Source organism: Plectropomus leopardus, chromosome 12 (genome assembly GCF_008729295.1).
Source record: "Plectropomus leopardus isolate mb chromosome 12, YSFRI_Pleo_2.0, whole genome shotgun sequence".
Classification (NCBI taxonomy): domain Eukaryota; kingdom Metazoa; phylum Chordata; class Actinopteri; order Perciformes; family Serranidae; genus Plectropomus; species Plectropomus leopardus.
Window position 1 is genome coordinate 21,653,152 of NC_056474.1, and position 26,214 is coordinate 21,679,365.

General features: G+C 41.3%; 2 protein-coding genes across 2 annotated transcripts in view; one reads left to right on the top strand and one right to left on the bottom strand.

The window, feature by feature from the left end:
* Nucleotides 1–4,775, top strand: part of LOC121951124 (low-density lipoprotein receptor-related protein 8-like) — a 100,480-nt gene extending 95,705 nt beyond the window's left edge. Inside the window, exons 17-19 of the mRNA XM_042497353.1 lie at nucleotides 130–420; nucleotides 2,116–2,184; nucleotides 4,272–4,775. Coding sequence (XP_042353287.1) covers nucleotides 130–420; nucleotides 2,116–2,184; nucleotides 4,272–4,612 — 701 coding nt within the window. The 3' untranslated portion in view covers nucleotides 4,613–4,775. The remainder of the gene's footprint in view (nucleotides 1–129; nucleotides 421–2,115; nucleotides 2,185–4,271) is intronic.
* Nucleotides 4,776–9,220: 4,445 nt separating this feature from the next.
* Nucleotides 9,221–26,214, bottom strand: LOC121950879 (KN motif and ankyrin repeat domain-containing protein 4-like). The gene is made up of 10 exons (XM_042496965.1): nucleotides 25,976–26,214; nucleotides 19,900–19,979; nucleotides 16,983–18,437; nucleotides 15,600–15,675; nucleotides 14,531–14,830; nucleotides 14,264–14,348; nucleotides 13,582–13,801; nucleotides 13,361–13,503; nucleotides 11,596–11,796; nucleotides 9,221–9,973 (listed from the first exon to the last, which is right to left on the bottom strand). Exons 2-10 carry the CDS (start codon nucleotides 19,955–19,957, stop codon nucleotides 9,881–9,883), a joined length of 2,631 nt encoding a protein of 876 aa, XP_042352899.1. The 5' UTR covers nucleotides 19,958–19,979; nucleotides 25,976–26,214; the 3' UTR covers nucleotides 9,221–9,880.

The window sequence follows — 26,214 nt, forward strand, 5'->3', positions numbered from 1 at the left end:
CACTTACATGCAGTTACTTTGTGTGATACACTGATTATGGATTGTACAACCCAACTTGTAAGATATATTTGTTTTGCATCTTACAAAATTAAGCTAAAGCTTTCATGCCACTCTTCCTTTGCTTTGCAGCAGCACCGAGAAACGAAATGACCTCGACATCCTCACCTCCTACTGGATTTACAACTGGCACCAGAGCGACTGTTGCAGAAGACTTCCCGCCACCCTCAGGGGGAGTATCACAGGCAGACGCCACAGGCCACTTGACCACAGCTCCATCTGGTTCCCCAGAGCCTCTCACACCCCTCTCCACCCTTAAGCCTTTGTCGTCACAAGAGTCTAAGGCACTGGGCTCCCACTCCTCTGCTACTGCCATGGTCATGTCCACCACACCTGCAGGGGACAGCAGTGTCTCCCAACACTGTAAGTGGGCTATGAATTATAATGTTCGGTCATTTCTGCCTGTGTGGTAAGATACTGAAAATTCTACAATAAATACTATAAATAAGTCTCATTTAGAGACTTACAAGCTGATATTTTAACATTCATTCCTTGATGTCACAGTCTTACATTCAATTCAAGAAATCCAGCACTTTGTGATTAAAGGAGCAGTTCACCCTAAAATCAAAAAAACATACATTTCCTCTTACCAGTAGTGATATTTTTTCACAATTGCTAGATTGTTTTGGTGTGCTTTGCTGAATGCTGGAGATATCAGCCGTAGAGATGTCTGCCTTATCTTCAATATAATGGAACAAGATGACACTGGACTTGTGGTGCTCAAAGAGCTACAAAAGTACATTTTGAAAACTCAACAGCAATGTCTTTCCACAGAATTCATGACTCGGTTACTCTTCTTTCTGCCAAACTACTCATGCCAACCATACCACTCAGAAGGAAGCGTGCATCTACTCATGGATGAGGCTCATACTCATGACAGCGCATGATGTGAACATGGTTGGGGTCCTCCTCGGCAGAGCTGTAACGTTAGGTAGCTCAGTGGTGCTACAAGTGCAGTTCATTTAGTCCCTTGGCCAAGGTGTTACTCAAGGCTTCCTAAAAATTGGAAGGTCTGAGATTGTCTTAAGCAACCGGGTAATGATTTCTATAAAGAGACATTGCTCTGAAGTTTTGCGAATATAATTTTTTGGCGCCACAAGCCGAATGCCATCTAGTTGTATTGTATTGGAGAGAAGGCAGACTATCCTATGGCCGATATCTCCACCACTTGGAGACTTTTACCTAAACAAACAAGACTGATAAATAACACTACAGGTCAAAGGAAAATGTATATTTTTGATTTTGATGGTAAATTGTCCCTTTAACATTTTTCTTGTGACCTCTAGGGTCCTCTGTATGATTTTGAAAGGGCAGAGTGGCCCATTCAGAGTTAACGAGAAATGGGGCTCTTTCTCTGATATAGGAGCAGTTTCACCTAAGCATCCTCATCTCCTGCCAAGCACCACATCCTACAGTCCTAGTCACACTCATAATGTAACTAACAACGTCACCCTCAGTGTAATGATGACATTAAAGTGAGGTATCTACTAACCCCAACAACCTGGCTCTATTGACTTTAATAGGACTGATGGATGGCATCTTGTCCCATTGAAAATGTTGTCTTCCATAAATGGTGCTCTGTGAGGGCTGCAGCTTGTTTGCATGTCTGCGGGGACATGCGTGCACTTGTGTAACTGCACATAAATAGGTGTGTTAGTAAGTATGTGATATGTAAATGAGTGTGAGGTGACATTGGAGCCTGATGGATGAAGTGCACAGTAGAAGGTCAGGGGTAATGCCAAGGTCACACCCCAGCAAATGCCACGCGGCTCATCATTTTCCTCTCTCTCTTTCATTTTTATTTCAACCTCCTTTTTACTATCTGTCTCTCTTTGTAGAACACTCACAGCCGTGCACGCATGATCAGTCGCTCCCCACCTCTCTGTTTTATCTCCCTCCTCTTCCACCGGCTCTCCTGTCCTGCCTCCTCTGCTTATCTCTCTCTCTATTTCTCACACACTTTTTTTTCCTGAATTGCGTACGTTTTTCACTCTTGTCCTCTCTCGCTCTGCTGTGTTCTCTGACTCTCGCTCTAACTCCTCTTTCTCGTTCCATCAGCTGGAAGCGAGCATTTCCTCTTGGGCGAGAACCTGACAGTGGCTGTTTTGGGAGTGGTCATCCCCATCGGTAAGTCACCGGAAGCCTTCCCTGTCTGTGTGTGTGTATGTCTACATTAAAGGTCTGCAGGGCTGCGTAAAAGCTGCTGTCAACCTGCTGCCTATAGCCACTCTGTTTGTAGTCCATTCACACTGACCCTGCTGTGGCAGGATGAGAGAAGCCTGGCCCACAGGTCTTCCTCGCTGAGCTTTCTCGGGAGTCATTTTCTGTGCGTCTGACATAGCTGCCACACTGCATTATTCACTTCACACTGTGTTGTTGTGTTGGGTTCTGCTACAGCCACACTTGTCAGTAGACCGTGTGTCTCTGTGTGGTTAGCATACTAATGCTACATAAAGCACCATACTTGAAAAAAAAATCTCATTTACCCTTTGTGGTATTGAGGCATTCAGTTAGTTTTGGTTTCATTTACCCACATTTTGAAAACCAATGCAAGTTTGCTACACCTGTATTTTTCTGTTTAAATGGCACATATACAGTTTAAAGTAAAAAAAAAAAAAAAAAAAAAGTGTCACATTTATCACTAAAATTTCTTAGTACTTTTGAAGCAATGGGTCCTTGTTTTCAGGCAGAGATAGACAAAAGCAGGGTTTTTATTTCTTGCTGGTAACTGTTGATTTTGGAAACTGAAATGACATCTGTAGTGAACAGATTTTGTCAACTGTAAGATCATTAGTTGGATTAAATGCTCTCTGTCGCCAACTTTAAATCTCCTGTTGGTAACTTTTATTTAAAAAGCTGAAAACAAAGCATCAGCTGGCAGGTTCTCCAGCTAAGGAGTACACTAAAATACATTTCTGGAAACATCTGAGGTGAAAGATAGGCAATGCAGTAACAGAATTTTGGTCCATATTTGATTAGCGCTGCCTATTTCAAGTTAGGTCGCAGTTCACGAGCTGTGAGTGACATGATTGACGGGTGCATCATTATACATACATTATACATTACATAGCATATATATATTTTATTTGTGAAGGCCTCATACATGATATCGTGCTACTATATTCCTAAGGCTCTATGTTCAGAGAAAAGGTCAGCATTTTTACCAGCTGATGTATGTAGTTGAAATGAAGCTACAGTGTTGCTCTTGTCTTGCAGAGTAGAGCAAGTTAGTGCAAGTATTTTAAAAGAAAAAGGAAGATCATACTGTTATTTTGATCTAACATAGATAGGTTTGACTTCATACCTGATATATTTTTCAAACAGTATGCACTCACTTTTAATGACTCAAGAAAAAAGGCTTCTGGGATCAGTACCCTCTAATGTGTTATGCAAATGTAACAGTAACACAGCTAACACTGGCTGGGGTTGCTGGAGTGTAAACTCTGATAGGAGTGAGACTGATTGCACAATCACTCTTAATTTTGTTTGTGGTGCTCAGAGTATCCAAAAATTGCATAAAAATTCACATCTTAAAAAAAACTGGTGCTTAGATATGCCTGGGAGTATTTTCTCTCACGTAAAGCTGGTCCTACTTTGACTCATATAACATACTGCATATGGGGAAAGTATTACCTTGGACTCTTTGTGTACTTTGAGGTATAAACAAGTAAAATCAATGAAAAACACAGACATAAAACAAAACGAGTTAGTTAGTTAGTTCAGATGAACTGTTCTCATCAAGCACTTCATTAAGTGAACAGACAGTTGAAAAAAAATACACCATGAAAGCTTTATTGGTGCTTTATTGGTGTAATTTAATAAAGCATTATTAAATTACATTGCTTATTCAAGGACACATTTGCTGAGGATGAGTTGCCAAGAGATTGTGATGTAATATGATAGTTAAATTTTTACTCCCCGAGGACGGTTTAAAACTAATTTACTCTGAAGTGAAGCCACTGATGCTGCTTCACACCACTGATTTAGAGTCGTCGTTAAAGGTCCGTTGGTTTGCGTATGACCCGACTTTGACCCGACGTTTAGCCGAGCCACCCACACACACAACGTCTCTACCGCAGCCCCCCGCCCTCTCTGTCCCCCGCATGCCTGTTGTGCTCCTCTCCGTGCCTCTCATTTCATGCCATGGACCCGTTATGCCTCGTTAACGCCTCCCCCTTCCCGTGTCCCTGCCACTGTGTGTTAAACGCATGCAGTTCCTATCGTTGCCACAGTGGTGTTTGGCCTGGTGTGCGCCGGAGTCTACCTGGTGTGGCGCAACTGGCGGCGCAACTCCACCAAGAGCATGAACTTCGACAACCCCGTCTACCGCAAGACCACCGGCGAGGGCGAGGAGGACGAGATTCACATCGGGCGGACTGACGGCATGGGACACCACACGCACCACCACCCGTACCCGCAGGGCGTCAACATGGGAGTCGTAGGAGCAGGAGGCGGCACCTGCCCGCAGTTCATCGCCTTGCCACTCGGGGGCAGCATGCCTGACCCGGGAACTCACTGGTACACAGAGCAGCCCATGCTCTCCACCGCGAAGTGACCCATGAGAGCGAATTCAGGGGAAGACGGCCGCTCAGGCACACGCACACACAGTGAGGTCAGGGGTGACTTGGACTGAGTTTGCAGAAGGTACGAACAACATATCATCAAGTGTTAACATGCAGCCATTCACAGCCATGTCCTATGCCAATCTCCATTTGAAAAGCAGCCGATTTAATAACATCCTTAAACAATAGTTTCATACCTTTTCTGTGCTGGAGCTGGATCTACTCTTTCTCCAGTAAATGCTGAGAATTGATTACAGAATTATTAATGTGTTGTAATGTGTTCCCAACATTGACCTGATCTGGAATATGGAGTCAGACTGGTTCCCTGTTTTTGAGTCTTTTGCATTGATAACCGAGTGTGGTGTGTGCTGTGTGTCTTACGTTTTAGGACGGGGCTGGTGAGAGGTTCTGTTTCATCCTTAATGTGTTAATTTGGGCTTTGTGTTATTCCTGCTGGGCTGTGGAGCTCTGGGAATGCTGTTTAGGAAGGAGGAGCTCAGAAACTGGGACAGCTTCTGCGTTGATGGGACAATCTGTGCAGGTTCATGTTAGAATCACAAATGTCATATATGTCATTACCGCAGCTGTCTATTGTAGTTTTGCTGGAGGTTTTTTTTTATGTTTCCTTTCTGATTGATTTTAAAGAAAGGTTACCAGCCATATTATGTGCTCTCTCTCTGGTTCAGAGGCGAGTCTTTAAGGGCGAGTTGTCTAAGATTTCGTAGTGCAGTTGAACACAGACGATTTGAGGAGAAACGTTTTTACTTGACCTCCAACGCCCTAGAGTTTTGTGAGAGTGCAGCAGATTTTGCGGACTGGAAAGAAGAAAATGGAGACATACAATATTCAGAGCGATGAGCAGAAAGGATGTGAGGTTAGTGAGAAGTGGATTTTACGCAGGAGTTCTGTCTTATTGTGACTTGTTTAGATGTTAAATGGTTTGAGAAAAGCAATAGACGCCAGCGTTTAGTCAGGTTGCAGTGTTTCGTGGTTGACAAAAATCCTTGAGTGTTAAGAATTTTATTTGATCACCCGCTTTTGACTGTGACAAATGCGCACATGAACACACACGGGGTGCAGTGATAGCGAATTCCTGCTGTTCTCCAGAGGACGGTGACAATGTGCACTTGCCCTGCAAAAACACAAACAGCATGCATAATTGCTCACCAGCTGACAATGCAGCCATTCATTGTTGCAGGCAAGACACACACATGTACGCACACACACATTGACAAAAGCAAGCTGGATTCCACAGCCCGCTCTCCTCCCTCCTTTAGAGATGGCCGATATCTGAGCAGACAGTTTTGGATAGTGCCATGTGGGAGGGCCCAGCTGGTGGCTGCATGGTGAAAAAGGACCTGTCATGTGATGTAACCACAGAAAGCAAAAATCTGACTCTGATGTAATGAGGTTGAAACCAACTTGTCCTGTCAGGAAACCTGTTTCATGCTGGTTTAGCCCCGTCATTAACACTGTTTCTCCTTTCATGAACCTTAAAAAGTCTGTGTGTGTGCTTGTGTGTGTCTTCATTATTATGCATGTGAGTGCTAACGTTCATCCCACAGCCATATTTGAACTGTTTTGTATGCTCTTTGTTGCACAACCCTCTTAGAATGCCTTCTGTATTGTGCATTGCATGAAAGAAAACCGTGTACGAAGGTGTGCGGATACACAGGTGTGTGAGTGAGTGTGAGTGTGTGTGTGTGTGTTGTATGTGTGTGTGACACTGGAGAAGCTTTGAGGGTGCTTTTTGATTCATTGATTTGTAAATATTGTTTTCATAAGGTTTTTGATAATGTATTATACAATTATGTAAAAGAAAAGATGTACATAAGATTTTAGATAAAGTGTTGACAGGTATATTAATTTATTTGTATAAAAGGAGAGCACTGCATTCCCTGATTGTAAGAAATCTGAAATATCCACCAAAGTGGTTTGTGTTGTTTCTTGCCGTGCACCATTTAGCATCCTTTTCGTGTGCAACCCTTTTTTATTCTTTGTTAGCCCACGTAAAACATGGTGTCCCCTGCCGTAAAAATACTCCGACATCTTTGCAACGCTTCCCAACCTTGGTGTTATGAGATGATTGATTTTTTTTGTTTGTTTTGTTTTGGGTTTTTTTGTGCCTTTTTGTTTACTTTTTCATTTTTCCTGTAGTATTTTTCAAGAAAAGGACAGGGATCAGCCAACTACTATACATGCAAAGATAAACTGTATGAAGACCAAACTGGTTCCACTTTTTGATTTTCTGTAATGGATTACTTTTGAATATCTCTATATATTGATATATAAAATCTGAATGAAAATGTCCTTAATGTGTGCTGGTTTATTTTCTTCTACAAAATATGCAATATCACACATATTATGGTCCTATGTTAAACATATAACTTGTGACATACTGTTACACTGGAGATCTGTGAAGAGAGACAATGGAAGTTACGCTAAACTCTGACAAGTGGGGCCATGAATGACAAACCAGATATTAGCACAATAAGTCTCCTTTCATTTTCCGGTCCTCTAAAATTAGTTGTTTTAAAGCAGCACTTGTTGTTTTTTCTTACATTAACAATGTGTCTACTGACTGTGTGTAATGTGAAAGGTGTCACTCATAGTGACAAACTCATAAGAGAACTATTCTCCAACTGTGCAGTTCCCTTCAGCTCACAGAGCTTTGCTCATTCTTACATTGCTTTGTGTCTGCTGGGTTTGTAAACAGGCAGTCATTTGCCGACATTTTTCGATATCAGCCATAGTTGTTAATTGTAAAATGTGTGTGATTTTAGCTTGTTGTGGATATCTGACCACAAGGGGCAAAAAATGTCGAATTTGTAAAGAAAACTGTTGTAACCGCAAGAATCCAAAAATGGAGAAAATCGTTGATGAACTTAAGTATCATGCATGTGGCCATCAAAATTAGTGAGACTCGGATTTTCGTGCACATGTTGTTTCAGAGTAACTGGATGTTTAGATATAGTTTTGCAGTTAAAGTTGACCCCAATGACTTCAACACAGGATTTTCTCTGTTTTTGAATTCTTCATTCTTCATTCACAGTGGAGGCATGCGAGAACATGAAACTTTTCCCACAAATTCAGCCATAACATGGAGTGAGTAACTGATATGCAAATGATCATTTTGTGCGAGAAGTATTCCTTTAAGGAAGCAAGCCTATGTTCTGATAAGGTACTGTGTAATACGTCTTATTTTACTTTTGTGTGACTTGCTCACATGTACCACACGTAGAGCCAGCTGACTGACTGAATCTAATATTAACACTAAATGTCATTTTCTTACAGCAGCTTCTGTTGTAAGTTTGATACTTGCTGAGTGGCCAAGTGGGGCTGTAGCAGAACCCCTCCGATTGTATTAAATTCAGCAAGGTCTGTTTTTATTGCTTGTGATTTCAAGTTTTGCTTTTAATGTTAAAGCAGATAAGAAGCAGCTCATAAGGTATGTTTAGAGTCCATTTTGACTGAGATGCTTTTCACATTCATCCACTTACAAAGTGATTCATCAGCAGACTAAAAAGCAGTCGTAGATAAATCCAGTCCATTATCGTTATTAAACTGTAGCAGGGTAAATGCCTTCAAACTCTTTCTTGTTGTACCACTCCCCATTAGTATATTGTGCAATAAGTATCTTTTATTAGTCTAGTGGATCCTGCGGCAGACAGATACACGTCACAGATGTTAACTGCTGCACAAACGCTACGATGAACACCTTTACTCGCTGTGGCGTGAGAGCCTGTGTGGGTGGGGGATGGTGAATTTACAGCTGCATCTGTGGAACGGGAACATGGCCTATGAATACACATGAATACATATTGTCAAAACGCTTTTATTTTGTAGTTCATCCATAAACATTGGTGATCCATTCAGGGAAGACTGATTTCCATACTTAAGTCGCTTTATTGTCGTGTTTGTCTGCTTGCATTCATAACTATGATGGAGAAGCAGCTGACTCTATCCCCACCTTTCCATTTCTCTCTTTCTGAGGATATATTTTTTGCTCAGGGTCATTACGGCACCAGGACAGTCAGTCAGCCAGGCTGAAAAAAAATCCTCAGGGGAAATGAGGTGGCTTCGGTCTGTCACACAGAAATCCAGCCTCCTCCCCATCTCCACACTCAATCCTTTTTGTCTTATCTCACCAACATAATCTCAAGTCCTCGCCACAAAGCCAAATGTCTGTCCCTTACTGTTTCCCAGGGGGTTAGAGGAACAAAGGCCCCCTCAAACACATCTGCTTTCACACCTGACTGGGGCCGTACACGCTGCCATACACTCAGATTGCAGGTGAATCTCATTGTGTCCTCTCTCACAGTGGAATTAGTACCATTCTGTGGGTGTCATGTTTATAATTGTCTGTCACACTTGAAAAGGATTAGATCTAATCCCTTGGATATGCTCATTTTAGAATTCCAGCTTTATGTATATTGTTGCTTTCCGTGTGTTATTGTGTTTGGCCGGCTGTAGTGAAATGGAGGAGCTGCGCCACCTGCTGGTCGGGTTCATCACTACAGCAACAGAGCTGATGAATGAGTTCCTAATGCAGCCTGAAAGGTTATTTTAGAGCATGTTGGCCTGTGTGAAACGACACATAGTTCAGTTTTCTGTCATTTTATTAAAAACAAGCCGTTTATACATCAGTATAGCAATCTCTAGTGAGTGAAATCAACAGGTTGGTTTATTTGCACCGACAAACTCTCTTTCTTTCATGTACTTGGCATGCAGCAAGTTTTTTTTCTGGTATATCTTACACACATTTTATTTTAAAAAGTGCTGCAAAATGCAAATAGTAATCTGTAATTTTCTAAAAAAAACTTTAAACAACACAGACCTTTTGATCATTGTCAACATATTCAGGCGCCTAATACAATAAACATGTCATAAAATAAATATTTCTAATTGCATAGTTTGCAAAGCTAAGATTCAACGTTGGTGTGCAAAGTTTAGACATAACCGTGATGTCTTTACATCAACAGTACAGACAATTGAAAACCGCACATTTATTGAATACTGCACCAGAAAAAATCCAAGCTTTACCTCACTTGCTGAGGAGTTTTTTGTTATAACACTGACATCCCATCCGAAACTCACGCTAATGCTTGTGCAGATGTCCAGAGTTCAGAAACAATATGGCAGCAACAACTCAACCCAAGCACACAGCATCAGCATTAAACCGGATTTCAAAGTGCATCAGCCAGAAAAGAGCAAATGAGAGAGGATCATATATCTGCAGATTGTATTCCAGTTTTCCAGTACTATAAAGCTCGAGCTTTAGCATGGGCCTGCAGGAGGGCGGCTGTATCCGTGTGGGAACCTTGCATGGCGATAGAGAGTGCAGTTTGACCACGCTGCAGGGCAAAAAGAAAGAAAGTTGTGAACACACAGTAAGTTGGACACAGTAGACACAAGCGTAGTTAAAAACATTCTTTTTTATAACAGCATGTTGTAAACATACCTGCTAGACATTAACATTATGGTGTTTTCATTGTCATTATGACATTACCATTAAGTACTGTACAGTCTCAAAGAGGACTAAAGGCACAATCCCATTGCTTATTTTTACCTCTACCCTTCATTTTTGTGAGTGCTCCCTTGCCTCTTGGAATAGAGTTTCAAGGGGTAGCGGCTTAAATCTCTCAATAAAGAGGTTCAAGACCCTAATACATCATCTGTAAGCACTGATCACTTACATAAGCAGATGCAACTATAGCAATATTGGTATTATCACGATGACATTTGCCATTCATCTGATTGAGATAGAAGACCATGGATGCAAGCGATTTGTTCTCAACTTAAGTTTCACACTATAATTCGATCAAATATTTCAAAAGAACACAGCTTCATTAAGCATTTCCAACAGAATGAATGTACAGAGACATCAACATGTAAGTGATTTATTTTAATATGCATGTTATAAAGAAAAGGACCATAATATATTGAAACGTTAGACTAAGATAATACGATGATTATCGTAAGTTTTACATTTTTATTAAGGAAGAAAATACATTTATGGTTTTCTCTTGTTGCTTTATCTTGCAGATGATTTCTTATAACACTACATTTGAAATGTGCCTCTAAAAAACCTTTCTGGGGGTCATGTTACGTAACACTTCACCTTACTACTCTATCCCAATACCATACCTCTGGGCTCGCATGAGCAAAAAGAGGGTTAGGGCTAAGCGGTGTATTGGGATTGAACTATTAGTCTTGTTTTCATTTTAATTGGTTTGTTAAGGTGCAGAATTATTAAGGCTCCCCAAAGACAAATTACATAACAAAACTATCTACTAGGTTGCCTTTTTTGTCCTTAAGATAAATTGGTTAAAAATTAATTTCATCAGACTTAAATTAGACTAATTATTCTTGGTTTGTGTCAAGGTGAAACATGGTCTAGAGTCGAGATAGAACGCTTGTGGTTGATGGTCTTTTCTTTCTCTCTCTCTTGTAAACTCTACTTTAAATGCAGACCGTGTCAAAAGTGGAAGATACATTTGCATCCCATCCTCTGCTCTCTTCCCTGCCTCCACTCGCTCCAGACTGGCAGATAAGGTACTGTTAGCGGATTAGCTCATCTCAGCCCAGAGAGATTTGTCTTACTGTAGCCCTGATTAATCCTGGGAAAGCTCTATTCTGCTGCATCGAGACTGTCAGTCCACCCACGTCCACACAGTATGAGTCAAAACATTCAAGCTTTCATATATCTAAGCTCCTTTTTGTGTTCAGTTATGTGAATAGAAAAGTAGATATGGCGTTTTGTTAACAAATATAACAGGATTTCACAAGAGAAATGGAGGAGTCATCATGTGAACTCTATATGTCTCATTTTTAATTTAAAGGAGGTGCTGCCTGTAGAATCTTTTTTTTCTGGTCAGTTTTTATCCAGTTAACTCGATTCCTTAAGTATAGTGACCAGAAATGATACGGCAGACAACCTGCATTTCACACTAGTGGCACTTTTCTGCAGCATCACCTTGTCAGTCAGAGTGAGGTCACACTGGCTCCTCTCCAGCAGCAGCCTTGCAATGTGTGTGTGGCCCCTCTCAGATGCAAACATCAGGGCCGTGGTTCCCTGGCTGTCCTGGATGTTAGTGTCGGCTCCATAGCTCAGCAGCAGGCGAACCATCACCACTCGCCCATGTCTCACTGCCAAATGCAGAGCTGTTTGACCCGTCTGTGGAGAGGGATGGACAACAGGACAGCCACAGAATATGAACAGTTCAAGATTTGTTTAAAAAAGCATTTTATTTGTCTACTTTGCCCCTTGTTTAGATTAGGTTCATTTAAGATGTCAGAGTCCAATAAGACGCCTTTTGAGGTTCAGTGTCCTGCTAAAGGACACTTTAGATCAGGAATACTCAACTTGCTTTGCTTGGGGGCCACTTATAAAAATAAAAAAAAAAGACAGAAGTGCGGGAGCCAGTTAACAAACATAATAAATCTTTGAATAATTAATCAGGATCTCTGTTGAGCGGTCCTGGGAATCCTCCCCTCACACTTTGAATAAACAAGCTCTAGTTAAATGGCAATTTAATTGCATTTAAAGCACAAAAAAATTCTAGCATGAATCAGTTGATTGTGAGTAAGAAAATGGCAGACGGGCCACCCAGAACCCTGTGTCAGGCCGGATCTGGCCCAAGTTGAGTATCAATGCTTTGGAGAAACAGTAGCAATTTAGTTCTGCACTTAAATCAACTTTTGGAATTAAAAAGTGACACATTTTTAAAAGAATGGTCAAAATTGAAGTATCAATTTCTGAGATATTCTTGATTTGTAGTCTCCACTGTTAGCCTGGCATCGTCAGACCAATTTGCAAGTAGTCGGCAACCTCTTAATTCATTTTCCATTTCCAAGGGACGTTATCAATGGCCATAGATCAAATGTCTCTGGATGCATTTGGATACACCTATAGCCAATCAGAGCACTGACATGTGACATAATGCTGAGCAATGGACAGATTTAAACAGACTACAGTGGCGGAGATGAGCTGTGATGGTGTAGCATCAATATTTCTGTGAATAAGAGTTTCCATTTTAGACATCAGAATTTGCATATAGTTCTTCAACAGAAAGTTTCACGTCAGCTACAGCCATCATATACTTTGTGTTATATGCTAAGGCTTTGCACACTGGCATCATATCAGCCCTGCCCCATGTCAGAAGTGGTTGTGATTGACCTGACTGAAATCCGTCTGCACCTGTGGGGGACCAGATGCACCTGCCACAGCAATTGAAACGTGAGCTTACAGATTTTCTGCTTACGAGACTACCATAGTGTGAGTAAAGTTTCAGAAACATTGCATTTATTTCCCATAATGCCATTTAGTTCTGTCTTTCATTAGACCATCCCTGCCCGCTTAAAGCCAATATCTTTTAAACGGCCTCCCCGAGTTGTAACAGCCTTTCCATCTCAAGGACATTACATCAACAATGTCATCAGGGTTATTTTCTCAGATTTTTGAAAGATCCACATAAGAAATCATACGTAATATATACAAAATGTTTTCACAGGCTGAGCCTTTATTACTAGTGAGCTGATTTCCAGTCAGCGGGATGACCATTTCATTATGCATTACTGTTTGATTAAATGCAGCCTTCCAATAGAAAACTGGAAAACAGCCTTCAGAGTGCTGGGATGTAATCCAGTCCACTCGAGTCCACCTTTGGCCTATAGAAAACCTCACTGCATTAATTACCCATGTTTGCACATTTCAGCTGTGTTTGCGTTGGACGTGTTACCTGGCCGGAGCGAACATTAATGTTGCCCAGCTCCATTAGCTTGCGGACCACCTCCATGCCACCTGGACCATCAGGCGCTGTCAGTGAGGCCAGCATCACTGCTGTGAAGCCGGCCTTGTTCTGAAGGTTCACATCACTCACACCTGTAAAAGCAAAGACAAAGCTTTTTTAGTATTTACAAGCTATTCATATGTCAAAGAGCTCTGGCAATATAGTAGTACCTGTGTCCAGTAACAGGCTGACAATGTTGTAGTTGCAGTGGGACACACTGTAATGCAGCACTGTGTTGCCATTATCATCAGCCAGGTTGATCAGGAAGGCCAGCAGTGAAGGTGTGGCTCTCTTTACTTCTCTCAGGTACACAGACACCATGCTGGCCACTGAAGTCTCCTCTGCTGCTGCAGTGAACCAGTGCTGAAACAACACGATCAGGGCCTTCCTCTAGGAAAAAAAGCAGGTTTGGAAGGCATGTTATCTTTAAAATTCACCGAAATAACACCTCTTATCATAGCAAGACACTCTACAAACAGAAATAATTGTTGGATTTTTAAATTTCTGACGGTCCTTGAACACACCATTTAGGATGCTGAAATTACGTTTGAATCCGTTTAAAAAACGCTGGGCAAGTGGGGCTAGGAAAAAAATATTGTTGGCTCTTGAAAAGTTTTGATATTTGGTTCATGAAAATTTGTTGTAACCCTATGGTTGGCTGTTGGCTGTCTTTTTGGTATGTTCAGGTTCAACTTTTTGGCCAAGACACAGGTAACATAACAGTGACTCTTTCGCCAACATTAGCTCTATAATGTCGGTTTGATGGGCCTTAAGATATACGAACTTCAATACTGTAGGCGGCTTCAATATTAATATTAGTTTCTTGAGGTTGGACGGATTTGGACAGCTTACCATGTCATTGTTGGGGTTATCCATGTTGTCCATGTGATCTTTGAGGAACTGACAAGCAGTCAGAAAATCTGCCCCCACTGTCTCTCTGGAAGAAAGAGAATGTGTGTGTTTGCGTATAAGAAAAGAGAGAATGAAAGACATGCTGCCTTAAAGCATTAGGAACACAAGCCCCATTAGATAAAATAAAACCACAGGAGCTATTCCCTAAACATCACCGTTACATTTTCTAAACAAACCCTGATAAGGCGTTTGTTCCGGCCCTCTCACCTGCCCCTGGTGGTGCTTTCTGAGCCAGAGTTCCCCACCATCTGTTCTGCTAGGGGCTGTGGTTTCGTCTTGGCCGTTTTCTCGGCTTCCACAGACGCTACGCCTCCATCTGTCCACCCTGATCCCGCTCCTCCCGATATCATCTGTCCGTCTGGGCCTGTTTGCCTCGCTCCCTCCATCCGTCTCTTGTCTGGGTCTGCATCCACCTGGGCAGCAGCCATCTCCATAGGGCTGATGCTACTCTCCTTCTGCTCACTCTGGCTCACACAGTCCTGCCCAACCAGATTTCCACTTTTGCGTCTTCAAAAAAGATAAAGAAAGGAGAAACAGCGTGTAAAATTTGAACTATCCATCATCTAAACGCTGCTAAATGTTGGCAACTGTATCTACACTGATTGGACGGGTAAGAAAAGTTCACATATTGTTTAAATGTCTCGAAAACTAAACTCCTTTAAATTTATTGCCAACATATACAGCATGGGGAGTCAACATTAGAGCCAATCAACCATTTGTCCCCCCGCAATGTCTGATTTGGGAACAAGACAAAGATTTTGGATGAGATTTTTAATGCATTATTCATATTGCAGGATAATTCAGTCAATATTTGAGTCTAATCCCTTTAAAGCTGGAAATCAAAGGAAAAAGTCCAAACAAATTAAACAAAATGCTTGTGTGTCATTTTCAAAGAGATTTAAGTCTGACTGTGTTGACTCATAGAACATTACAACTAAACAGATTTCATATATCGTAGTAAAACTGAGCCAAAAAATATCCTGAGCCCCAGAGAACCAACCTTGAAACTGTCACAGTCACCCCATCAATCTGACTATAATAACTTAGAAGAAATAAATAAATAAACTCTCCTTGGAGGCAAATGTTCACTTTCTCCTTTAACTAGCATCTTTAGAGGGTGTGGCATTCAGCTTTAATTATGATGTTTGTCTCGGTCAAAACTATAAAACAGTAGCTTAAATAACCTCAAGTTAGGATGTCTGTCAACCAAAACTATGATTTGAGCAATAATCATAACTCTAAAGGTTGCTGAAGTCAGAGAGAGTTATTTACTAACCCTTCATTAACACCCACAGAATGGAGGCTTTTTGACATCCCGGTGCATCCGTCTATCCTCATGATGGATTTAGAGACTACATGGAAGACAAACAGAGAGAATATGATGAAATATCAAAACACAGCTGAACAACATTACATGCTTGTATGAAATACCCTTTCTTCACAAAGGCTACTCAGAAAAAAAATCCAACATGTTAAACATTGACACAGCAGTGGCATGGCTAGTACAACTAGAAATTCAGGCAGTGTAGCTATACCGCTGAATATCTGAATGGGTTTTATAACCAAATCAGTACAGATTCAAACAGAAACAATCTCACATTTGTATGCAAATTGTGCCTTTAAAGTCTGAAAAAACATCAATCATTTTGGCAATGAATTAGAAACGACACATCCAGTTGAAGCATCCAATCAGTCATGGGAAATACCTGTGACTAAATGATAATTACCAGATTTTATTTAATTTTTTTTAAAACAAACAGAACACATGAACGTAAACTTTTTTATATTTTGGTACTGTGACCTTAGTTCAAAATTTAAATTCATTATTATGAATGCAACACTGCAGCTATAAAGCTGCTTCAGCTGTAAGCATCGAAAATGACCCCCGTTCTGTTTTCTGTTACACAGGATTTCTATCAAAGACGGCTCATCTGACAACACTGAAATTTAGATAATATTATTCCCTCCAAAGGATTTCACTGTTCGGCATAATAAAGTCTGTCATAACTTCCATACCCATAATGTTTGCAGTTTTTGCAGTTTCAGTTCAGTTTCTGAATATGCCCACTGAAAATTTACATCGCTTGTTCTTAGAGAGAAAACATACTCGATAAGATTCACAGTCACTTCTTCAATGTTGCATGCTGGGATTTCTGACACTTTTTAAAGGGGAAAGCTTTGAAACTGAAAAAAAATCAGTTCAAAACACCTAAAACCAGCCTTGACGCCTCGTCCCATGCTCCAATAAAGTACAACCAGTCAACCAGCAACAAAAGGTAATGTTTTAATAAGTTAGATGCACGTAAATCTACACAAAAGTTCACTTTCAAGAGACAAAGTCAGACAATTAGATCTACATCTGTAACTAAAATGTATCCTCTGCCTTTTCTCAGATAAATTGAACTCTTCTTTCCCATATTGTTTATAAGCCCAAATCAAAACATTCAATTCATTCAATATTCCTTCATATAAAGTGAGAGCGTTGCCTCAGTCTGTAAGGGTTAAAAGCCTGGTTGAAGTACAAATTTGTAGTCGTTCAAACATCAGTTACATTATTTACTCTTTTGGAAGAGATGGAGTCAGAGTGCAACCATTGTCTGTATCTTTACAATACACCTGTGTTACATTAATATAATGTACAATCTGTGGATTACATTACCTCCATTATTGGTCTCTCCATCACTGTGTCCTTGCTGTGAGCAGTAGGAGGTGAGGATGTCAACGAGTCCCATCATCTCTTGCTGCAGGGAGTTGACTTTGGGGTCAGGGTGCCGTAGAGGCTTACCCTCCTCTCCTGACTCCTGGTCTGCACACAAACACTCCCACTGCTCATTCAGGAGCCTCTTGATCTTCTTTATGTGGTGGACGACCACTGCTGTCTCATCTGAGGGTTCCACAGACACTAGTGGGTCTTGTTGTTGACTCTTTCGTCCATCTGTTGTGACAGTTTTTGCATCTGGACATCTTGATACTTTGTCACGTGGTTCCATGGATCGTACCACAGTCTCATCTCCATCCTGGTCAACCACCACCCTCTCTGCTCGGACCCACACCGCAGGATTCCTGATGAGGTGCTCCATCTTCTCATCTTTCCTTCTGCTCTCCTGTTGCTGCTCCCTCAGCAGCGCCATGGTCCTCTGCAGCTCCAGGCCAGTTTCATGAAGCTTCTGCTCCAGCACGGCTACCTTAGCCTGCAGGGACGTCACCGTCAGCAGCTCGTCCAGGTCTGTACTAGTCCTCCACTCGTGTGTGGGGTTAGAGTCATCTTGACTGAGGCTGTGATTTCTTGGAAACATGATATGACTTTCATGCCGAGGCCTTTTGACATCCCCTGTGCCGTAGTGGGATGAGGTGTGAGGGTCTGTTATTCCGTTCATCGAGGGGGATGGGATACGTGGATTCAGGCCCAGACGTAGCCTTTCCCTCTCCTCCTGGAGGATGCAGATATGCGCCTTGAGCTCTGGAATCACCTTCACCTCCATCTCCAGCTCGCCCACACGTTCAAGGGCCTCAGACAGGCGCCTCAACAGTCCTGAGCAGTCCTGAGGTCCAGGGCTCTCCGAGGAGTCGAAGACATCTTCACAGGAGGCGTTTCTCCCTCCAAGATGGTCCCTCGAACTCCGGAGGCTCCCGGGCTCGTCTGTGGACTCTGATCCCTGTCTCAGTAAGACTGTGAGGGGCAGACTGGAGGCACGCAGGAGATTAGGTCTGATGTGCTCACCAAGAGGCTGCTCATCAAACTCCTTGATTCTGGCCTCCATCTCTGCCAGGGATTTGAGCCCTGAAAGTTGCGACCTGTGATCATTTGCCAAGGAAGTGTAGCCATGGTGATGGGCATCTGTCAGTCTTGATCTGGGGCCAAGAGCTCCAGTAGATCCCCAGGGGCTCGGGCGGTAGCCGCATCCAGAGGGGTTGAGGTGCCTGGGCAGAGTGCTGGCTCGAGGGCCTTTGCTTCGGCGCTGGATGGGGACTCTTTTGATTGTGTTGCCTTTCTCAATGTCATCTACGTATTTTAGGAAGTCCAGGTCTAGTCGAAAACCATAAGGAGTTTCCACTGAGTACGGGGGCTTCCCTTTAAATCCATTTTCTGTTGTTTTATGAGGAGCGATATTTCCTGTAAACGTGAAAGAGTAATTTAGTATCCAATGCAAATTTAGTCAAATTCTGTCACGTTAGTAAACACCTTATAATAAGGGACACAAATTCACCATTACCTAGTTGCTTGTTAGCGTGCATATTAGTAGCATATTGACTCTTTATTAGTCATTATTGACCACTTATTAATGTCTTATTCTGCATGACCATATTCTACAACTACAAGGCAATTAACTATTAACTTAATAACCTCCCAATTATTGCTTATTGATAGAAAGTAAGGAGGCTGAAACATGAATTACGATCTTAACACTGCTTTGCTCAGTATGGGCCGTATAAGGTTACAGTACAACAGTTTCCCTTAATACCACTTAATAAATGAGTTCTATCGTCATGTAAGATGAAGTCTTGCTCATTAATAATTCACTAGTATGATACTTATTAAAGGAAGACTTCACCCACAAAATGACCATTTGTGTATCAATAAGTCATTCAGTGATATCCTTTAATTCAAAGAAGACACTTTTCTTCCCATCCAATTTATAAGGTGAACATATTGATTTATTTTGATTTTTTTTTGTTTGTTTGTGTGTTTTAGGTCCCTAAAATGCCTTCTAAGGTGTAAATATTTTAGAATTGTGGTTACTGTTTATGGTTACAGTTTTTCTGTATGGACATGTAAAACTGAGGGACTGGATAAAATGACATTCTCCTCAATCCGTGCATGCCTCTTGTTGCTTTGTGAATTGAACATATGCTAAAAACAACAACAACAACTGACTACCAGTTTGCTAATGTTCTGTTTGCACTGTTTGGTGTAATGACTACTTAACACTTAAACATAGCATTAGTGCACCAGTTAACGGATAAATGGAGGCACCTTCAGCACCCACATTTATAATTGCCCCAAAAACAACAGTTTAGATCAGGCCCAGTCAAACCAGCAGATGGTGGGACTTGCCAGAGTGTGATTGTTGTCAATGAGGACTGGAAGGAAAGCTTTTGCATGTCCAGAGCATCAGTTTTATGTTTGAGTGAGCTTCTTCATCCTCAAATTAAACTGGAATCAATTGTGATGAGATCTCCAGCAGGAATTTTTAAAAAAGGTAGCCTGCTCACTGTACTACTTTAGTGACAAGGGGAGACTGCTAATGCTGGTGAGCGTCTGGAGTCTATTTAGAATTCTAGTGTGGATGGAGGTATTTTGAAAAAGTAGGTCGTATGGACACGTTTATTTTTTTTTTAATGAAGAAGGAAAATATCCGTTTTCAAGAATATCTGTATTTGAGAAGATAGTAATACATCCACAACAACTTCTTTACTCCCTATCAATAAGCATTTACTGTTACTGAGGAAAAACTCTAACATAATGACTAATAAAGAGTCATTATGTTACTATCATGCATGCTAATGAGCAACTAGTAAATGGTGAATATGTGTACCATAATATAAAGTGTTATTTTTCCTTTTTTTTTTTTTACCGTTTTGTCCTTCCATCACTTTTTTGTCTTCAGTTGTCCAAACAACTTGCTGCCACATTATCTGGTGGGACCTTTGGTATCTGACAAAACAAACAAAATAAAGTTAAATAGGAAATTTGAAGTGAGCCAGCCACACATGAGAAACACATGTCAGGGAATTTTTACAAGTGGCAGAAGTGGTTATAGTGTGGTTATCTAATAAAATAATGAACACATTCATGATTTGAGAGGGGGAAAACAGATTAATTTTGGCAGTGACGAACGCTCGAGGTTCAGCTGTGGTATTTTTTGGTGGGAGACTCCATCTTAATTCAATGACCAGATGGAAGATCACTCCGAGCAGCAATAACCCTTTTTGTACTTGGTTCACAATCCGCCTCTTATTCATTCTCCCACATGTAGCGCAGAGCACAAAACACAAACATTCAATTACGCTCAAGTGCCTTTTCTCTCTTCCTCCCTCTTATTCTCATCTTTTCCCAAAGACTTCTGTTTTTCTCACACACTCTCTGCCTCATTTCTTCCGTGCATCAGCCTGCTATTATTCAACAGTGGCAGGCCTGATGTTCACTTGATTACAGCTCTGCCATCCAGGACGGGCGCTGAAAATAGCTGGGGACTGTTTAACCCAGCAGCTACGGCCAGCGGAGCAAAAATATACTCCTACAGATATAAATACAGACAACCATTGTTGTGAGTCACTACTTTCCTCCCTCCCTGCTCCCTACGTGCCTCCTACTACAGTCTTCTGTCAGAACCTTTGTTTACTTTTACTGAAATGTCTCTGACTGTAACTTCCTTTTTCGCTCACTTTTTTTTTTTTTTTTTTTTTTTTTTTTTACAGTACGTAGCTCTCCTGCACTCTGGTTCTGTTAATTCTACCGTCTTCTCTTTGTAATGCGTATATGATAGCTTCCTTCTCTCAGTGTCCCTCCTGTCCATCCTCACCTCCTCCCTCCTCCCATGTTCCCCTCCCCTCTCCTGACCACCAGCCTCTGTGGCAGCTCGCTGTCCCCTCGAGGCACCACAGCCACCGAGCCACAACCCCCAAACAATGTCAGCTATGCAGTAAACAGACAAACACCACCAAATGTCCCTGCTGGGAATTTTGACCTCCGTCACTCACACTCTCTCCGATGACGAAAAACGGAAACAAATCTGCAATAAAAAGATATGGACGCACATTTTTTTCTTTTTTTCCTTTTTGTTTTTACTTTCTTTAGGTCAGGAATTTGGCCCTACTCTCATTTTCTTGTTCTCTCTGTATCCAGGCTTGTCTTTTTGGAGTCCCTGATTTTTGGAGAGGTATTTTGACAGAGATAGTCAGGCTGCATTTGCTTTACATCTTTGCATCAGCGGAACATGTGTTCTGCATGTCTGACTCCCACTGAGGCTTTCACCACCTGTTGGGCTTGCCAGACTTCTCCACCCAGAGGGTCACAATGGAAATAAGCCTGTGGCGTTGTTGTGTAATTTAATCCTCAGTGGTAGATGAATGTGATAATTGTCTTCAGGTAGATATCATGTTGAAATATGTTTTAATGATAATTTAGTTATCATATAAATACAGATAAGTTGTATTATCAGTGATACTAGTTTTTAAACTTGTGTACTCGATCCCATTCAAGGGTCAACTATAGACCTTTGCATGGGCCTCCTCTGGGCCCTGAGTTCATCTGAACCTGCTGACCCTGATTGATGACGGGGCTGCTTATTTCTGTTGGTACTGACTAAAGGAAAAAAAAATCTGATGCCCACCTCAGTTACCATAGACTCCAATTATGGGACACATCCCACCTTACTGATAAATAAATAAACTATATCTAAATCTCTTCTTGATTAGATCTGGTAAAAGGACTTATCATAGCAGAATTCCTTCTCACTGTATGTTCTGTACAGTTGTCCTCACAGAGACCTAACGTGTGTTGAAAACTGATACAGTGCTGTATGTATGTTGTTATGCCAGCAGGGTCTTATGATGTTGAGTCGGTTCTTTCAGCACTTGATCTGACGCGTCTAAGTTTAGCCTATACGTGTGTGTAAAACTAAAGTACATGTCAAGGGAGGAGGCCCAGACATGTGTCTTCATTTTACAGACTAATAGAAGATCATTCAGTGTCCTCCAGGTAAACAAACATCCTGGGAGGACAACAAGATAAATGATTTTGTCAAGAGTTAGTGAGGCATTACGAGGCACAAAGAAGCCCAATGTTGACTGCAAGCAGAGGCTGTATTCACCACTGACTCTGTCAATCAGCAGCGTAGAGCAGAGCACCTGTTACTGCTGACATCTCAATCAGTCTCTCTGCTGGCTGCTTCATCGAGTTGAGAACGCAGGCTGCTGGCTGCAGTTCAACAGATTGGAAACATTTTCAGGGCTTTAAAATAAAAGATGAAGAGTTTTAATTTAAGATTTTATGTCTGCTGTGTAAAAGGTACTTCTACAAAATAAGGGATTGCACATTTTGGGACATAAATATTCCTTTTCTGGCTAAAAGGTGAAATATAGGAGTGAAACCACTCTTATCTGTGGGAATGCAATGAAGCTACACCTGGAAGATGGTTAGCTTAACTTAGCATGAAAAATGTAATCGGGGGAAACGACTATCCTACCTCTGGCTCCAGGACACAACCTCTAATAAAATCACAACTAAACTTTCTTATTTGCAGAATTTAAACAAGTTAGATACAGCATGCCAATTAGGGAGCTCTATATGTGCTGGAAGGTTGATTTGTGTACCTTTAGAAAGAGCTAGGCTAACTGTCTCCCATTGGTATTTATGCTAAGCTAAGCTACACATCTTCTGACTCTGATCACAGATACTATTTTAATAATCTACTTGCTATAAACCTTATTTAAAAACTCAGCATTTGAGTCGTTAGACCTTCATGAGGTTACCTGAATACACAGCATTAGACCAAAACATTGTATAGGCCATTTTAAATGAAGTTTTTGCAAGTTACAAGACAGTGTGCAATAATTCTCTTCTCTTATCCATGGGCATTTTCCCAGTTTTTAGCTAATCACATTTGAAAAGCTTTACATATAAGATTCAGAAAGTAGACTATATGCTGTTTATCGTCTGCTGTCAGACAAAAGTTAAATCCAAGCTACTGTGTCCCACAAGTTTCTTACTTTATATAGACATATTTTCTGACCAGGTAACCACAGAGGAAACAATATAGTAGAGTTAGGGTTAGGCATTTCCCAAGAGTCATTGCCTAACTCTCTCCACATTTCCGTGGCGCAGGTTTTAATTGTGTATGCTTAGAGCAGTCGGCCCACCTCACAGGAAACCCAAGAAATGAAACATAAAAAAATTTGCTTTACCCCAAACAGGCCCCTGCCAATGCTGCCTCTGCACACACTGAACTCAATCCAAAGTCAAGTATCAAAATAAGTTTAAGGTTTTTACTCAAGTTTTCAAAATCAAGGTTTCCTTTGTATTCAGCTAAAGCTCTTGTTGTTTTTCAGTGTAAGAAATGTTGCAGTTTTAAAGCTTTACTTTTCCTTTATTTGGGTTCTTTTCATCCTCCTGTTCCCACAACAGCTGCTCTCTTCCTCACAGTAAATATGTCCCCTCTCACACAGACCTTATAGACTTCCTGCAACAGCACAAACCTCATACTCACAACATCTCTTTCCACAGCATTCTTTACCAAAGCCACGGGGTAACATCTTCTTTCATTTTAGATATCAAATACAAGTGAGTAGCAGGAAACATTCAATATAGTTACTAATAGTACCAGCAAATATACATTGCAGGGCTGAATGACAGTGTTGTTTGTTTGTTTCACCACTTTGGTCCAGACTGAAATATCTCAACAACTGTTTAATGGGTTGCCATGGAATTTTGTGCAGAAATTCGTGGTCCCTCAGAGGATGAATCCTAAAGACTTTGGTGACTACAATAACTTTTCTTCTAGTGTCTCCATGAGGTTGACATTTGTTTGGAGTGGAATGTTTCAAAAAAATATTCAGTGATTTACCATGGCATGTGGTAAACATATTCATGTTCCCCTGAGGATAATATGTGATCGGGTCAAACTTTTGTCCGGGTGTTTTGCTCATGACCAAATACCTGAAGAAATTGTGACATTTCCATCAGCCTCAGATGTACTTTGTGTTTGGTGCTAATTATCAAATGCTAACATTCTACATTGTACCAAGCCCCCCAGGAACAGTGCCAGGCTTTAAAGCCAATTTTACATAGTAAATGCATCGTAAATTGGCTGAAAAATCAGACCGATATGGGATTGTCCATGGGATCCATCATGACCCCATGTCAACTGCCCAAACGTAGGTTTAACCAAGTCGGTCCAAGATAAGATGCCCATTTTGGGCACATGCCCACTTGGTCCCCAGGTCGCCCCAGCATAACCCACTTGAGTAAACCCACCCATATTGGCAACTGACATGGGACCATTATGGCACCTGTGTACAATCCCAGTCCCATCCCAGGGCCAAATTTTCAACCCAGCTACTACCCACATGGGCCATGGGTCCCATTCAGGTCCATCACTTGATACCATGGTGCAAGACTTTTCCCCATGGAGTTACATTGTAAAAGTCTTTAAATATCTCTGGATTTGATTTGTTGGACTGTTTTGTTGTTGTTATTGTTGTTGTTTTTTGAGCAACAAAACCCCTGCCAAATGACTCGTTTCACTATTGGGATTTGATCCAGCCAGTCCAATAACATAAAGTCTAGAGGATTCAATCATTTTTTCCCTATTCAAGTTAGCAGAGGCCTAAACCAGAAGTTAGCTGTTCAGTCACTGTAAGTCCCTAGTGCCTCTGCACTTTCATTTCAAACCACAGAAATCCAACTTTTTGCATTCATGCGATACTGAGCAACTGTCGTAAGAATGAATAGGGCCCTCCTCCAAATGCTGTATGCAATTCTCTTGAAGCATCCATGCATTGTACCTGTTAAACAGCATGTTAGCATCATTGTGAGCCTAGCCAACTGGCATTTAGCTTACATATAACTGCGCCGCTACAGTTTTTTTAAGCATATGGAATTTTAATACATTCTTGTATGTTTTTTGTTTTCATAGGTTCACATAGGGTGAATTTACATATCTGTCAGTTTGAATAGTCATGTTGTCCTAACTTCCCACATATGCATACTCTGATTGGATAGAACCACTTTTTGACACCACTGTGGGTGCCTGACTTCTAAAATTTCAGACAACTACTGTTATCCTGAACTTGAGCCCTTACAGAGCATGCATCTTTACCCATCTGTCTGTACAATATGTCCATCTCCATGTTTCCCTGTCTAAGTTCTGTTCCCGGAAAAATCATTCCTTTCCTTCACTTTTTGGCTGTACAGACTGTGGTTTTTTCCAGCGCATAACTCTAAACCTTGTCTTCTGTTTGGGGTTGATTTAGAAACTAAAGCCAAGTGTTTGGACCCGAGCTCCCTTTTCCCTCCTGCTCTATCTGTCTCTTCTTTTTTTCTGTCAAACTCACATCATTCACTCTCTCCACAAAGACTTCCTAGAAATCCCTTAAGTTCTGTGATCTCTTTTCAGTTTCTATGTTTTCGTATTTGGATTTTAGGCAGCTAGACTCCTGGTCATAGTCCAACATCAACAGGGTCAGAGTTGCATTGTGGCATCTAAGCCTGGTTGTGTGGTATGTGGAGTCAAAGCTTGTAGGATGAAACAGCTGCCAGGGGCTTCACGCAAGGAAGAAAACCAAGGTATGTTACCATGGCAAGGTTAAAATAGAAAGTGTGCTGCCTTGTGTATGTGTTTTCACATGCTCATGTGTGTTTGTGTTGGTTTAAGTGCGTTTAAATAAAATATAAATATAATTCAACATTTAATCTTTAATCTTTAAAAGTTCTTCTCCTAAAAGTCTGATTAGTATTCAGCACAAGCTCAGAGGTCCACTCCACACAATTTGTTAAATCACTTTCGAGTCAAAAGCTTTTCTGACCCTGAATTTAGATCAGCCTGTCCCGATCGAAAGATTTTCAAGGTCAACATTTAGCATCTCGGCTCTGATTAACTATCCAATCCAACACTGGCTGAGATATATGAGAGGAATATTAAACCAGCTTACCTGGTGACATGTGTTCAGCAGTTTTCTTCACTTTGTCTGAGGGCGTGTGTGTCAGACAGTCCACTACAGTCTGCTCTCAGCTCAGCTCAGCCTGTCTGTCTCCTGAGAAGGCGGGGAGGTGCTGTCAGGGAAAGTGGCATGCCGCGGCTGTTTGGTAAATGCCAATGTGCAGCCCCTGCCATAACAGAAGCTGGGTTTGCTTGTGTGTAAAAGAGAGCACAGAGCAGGGAGGGGCAAGC